This window comes from Eimeria acervulina, genomic scaffold (genome assembly GCF_000499425.1).
Source record: "Eimeria acervulina Houghton genomic scaffold, Eah_scaff381, whole genome shotgun sequence".
NCBI classification, from domain to species: domain Eukaryota; phylum Apicomplexa; class Conoidasida; order Eucoccidiorida; family Eimeriidae; genus Eimeria; species Eimeria acervulina.
The window spans coordinates 28,860-31,681 of NW_013549845.1; the positions used below are offsets into that span (position 1 = coordinate 28,860).

General features: G+C 51.2%; 1 protein-coding gene across 1 annotated transcript; it reads left to right on the forward strand.

The window, feature by feature from the left end:
* Positions 1-301: 301 nt before the first annotated feature.
* EAH_00035870 (hypothetical protein, conserved) lies at positions 302-2,395 on the forward strand (the record flags this gene model as incomplete). The annotated part of the gene is made up of 3 exons (XM_013395697.1): positions 302-1,746; positions 1,859-1,902; positions 2,115-2,395. 3 exons carry the CDS (start codon positions 302-304, stop codon positions 2,393-2,395), a joined length of 1,770 nt encoding a protein of 589 aa, XP_013251151.1.
* Between the last annotated feature and the right edge of the window lie 427 nt (positions 2,396-2,822).

Consider the following 2,822-nt stretch of genomic DNA (forward strand, 5'->3'; position numbering starts at 1 on the left):
ACCGCAGCAGCAGCAACAGCAACAGAAACGAGGCTTCGACTGTAAATAAACGCCAGCTGCTGCTGCTGCAGCAGTAGCAGCAGCAGCGTACGAGCAGCAGCAGTAGCAATAGAGTTAACAGCAGCAGCAGCGGCAGCATCAAGGGTCCCTTGCAGTCCGACCACAACAGCAACAGCAGCTGCACCAGCAGCAACAGCAGCAGCAACAGTAGCAGCAACTGTAGTTGCAGCAGCAGCAGCAACAGCAGCAGCAACAGCAACAGCAGCAGCAACAGCAGCAGCAACAGCAGCAGCAACAGAAGATGGAGGAGGTGTGTGTAGATCTTACCGGGGATTCAGGCGACGAAGAGGAAGCAGAAGGGGGCCCTTCAAACAACTCTCACGAGCAGCAGCAGCAGCAGCACGAAGAAGATGAAGAGGAAGAAGAAGAGGAAGAAGAAGAAGATGATGAAGAAGAAGATGAAGACGACATGAATGCAGCAGCAGCAACAGCAGCAGATGCTGCTGCAGCAACAGACGGAGAGGAATTCGAGTCAACGCCCAACAGCGAGCCTGAAGACGAAGCAGAAACAGCAGCAGCAACAGCAGCAGCAACAGCAGCAGGAACAACAGACGGCTCTGAGGAGTATAGTATTGAGGAAGAAGGAATGGAGACAGACGAAGAAGAAGAAGAGGAAGCTGAAGATGAAGATGAAGATGAAGATGAAGAAGAAGAAGAAGCAGCAGCAGCAGCAGCAGACGAAGAAGACGATGATAGCGAAGGCGCAGCAGATAAGGCTCCTCAAGAATTAAGCGAAAGGACAAACTCCGTAGCAAACGCGACTGCACTGCAGCAGCAGCAGCAACAGGAGCAGCAGCAACAGCAGCAAACGCCTGCTAAGGCTGCAGAGAGCGAACAGCAGCCACAAACCAGCAGCAGCAGCAGCAGCAGCAGTATGGACACTGGCAACAACAGCAGCAAGAGCACTGACGACAGCAGCAGCAGCAGCAGCAGCAGCAGCGGAGATGCAAAGAGTGCTGCCGGCACTTTCTTCTCTTCAGCAGCGGCAAGACTGTCTGCTTCGCAGCAAGAGCAGCAGGAGCAGCAGCAGCAGCGCAAGAAGAGCAGGGGAGAGGCTTTACAGGAAACACTTGAGGCTGTTCCTACAGATGAGGATAAGCAGCAACAACAGCAGCAGCAGCAGCAACCACAGGAGGAATTCTTGCACCAGCAGCAAGAGAAGCTGCAGCAGCAGCACGAGGAGTTGCAGCAGCTACTGCAGCAGCAGCAGCAGCACCTAGATGGCTTCTCCTTCCTGCCGTTCACAGCCAGAGCCCAAGTCGCCGCAGCACGTGGAGAAGCATCTGCTGCTGCTGCTGCTATTACCAGCAGCAGCAGCAGCAGCAGCACTGGGGCTGAGTTGTACAGAGAAATAAGAGGAAGGATTAGGGCTGCTACTGTGCAAGCTCTGGAGGAGAACAGGAAGCGGCACGAGCTGCTGCTGCAGCAGCTGCAGCAGCAGCCGCAGCAGCAGCCGCAACAGCAGAAGCAGCAGCAGCAAGGGCCTGCGTTGTCTCTGCCGTTTGGAGGCAGTGCGGCATCCTTTTCAGCAGCGACAGCAGCAGCAGTGGAAGCAGCAGCAGCAGCAGCACAGAAGGACCCTGCGCATACACCTCAAAGCAGAGACAAACTTCTACAGGAAGCATTTGCTCCTATTGCTGCTGCTTCTATTCAGCCCCTAGAGGGAGAAAACCCTGAGCTTTCGGGGTATGCAGCAGCAGCAGCAGCAGCATCAAGAGCAGCAGCAGCAGCAGCAGCAGCAGCAGCAGCAGCTTTTGTTTGTATTTCCTCTCATGATATTTTATGTTTGTGTCTGCAGGTCGCAACTTTTGAAGAAAGCAAAAGCACACCGAAAAAGAGAATGTAATTGCTAAACCCTAAACCCTAAACCCTAAACCCTAATAAACCCCCCAACCGCCAACCCTCGAGGGCTAAACCCTAAACCCTTGAACTAATAATCAAACCCACGCCTCCAGGAGGATGCTGCTGTAGGTCGCCTCTCTAGATAGGGTTTAGGGTTTAGGGTTTAGGGTGTATGCTTTAGGGTTTAGGGTTTGTGTTTTTATGTGTACTAGATGCGGACTGCTGTTTGGTGGAGACGGCGGGAGAAGAGAGCAGCAGCAGCAGCAGCTGCGGCAACAGCAGCAGCAGCAGCAGCAGCAGCAAGGAGGGAGCAGCAGAAAATAATTCGTGGCTGCAGCAAACTGCAGCAAACCGCCAGCGACTTGCAGAGGCCCTCGGGGGCCGTCTAGGCGCAACGAAACTTCGCTGCATTCTCTCTTGTCTCTCTCAAGGTAAGCAGCAGCAGCAGCAGCAGCAGCAGCAGCAGCAGCTGGAGCTACAACAGCAGCTGTAGCTGCAGCGGCAGTAGCACCCTTGCACCAAGCTGTTTGTGCTGCTGCAATCGCAGCCGCGTAGACAGCAGCAGCAGCATAGAACCTGCTAGCAGCACCACAAGCAGCAGCAGCAGCAGCAGCAGACGCATGCATTGTATTTGTGTTGCTGCAGAGCAGCAGTTGGAGCTGCTGATTGAAATCGCCGCACAAAGCGAAGCCCTCAAAATTATCGTAAGAGAAAAACAAATAAATAAATAAATAATAAATATTAAATAATAAATAAATATAAATAATAATAAGCAAGTGAATAGATAATAGATATATAACAAATATTAAATAGTTTATTTGCATGCATATTATGTAAATATATATATATATATATATATCCGTATTAGGGTAATTATGTTTATTTTAATGAATGTTTATTGTACATAGTATTACATCTTA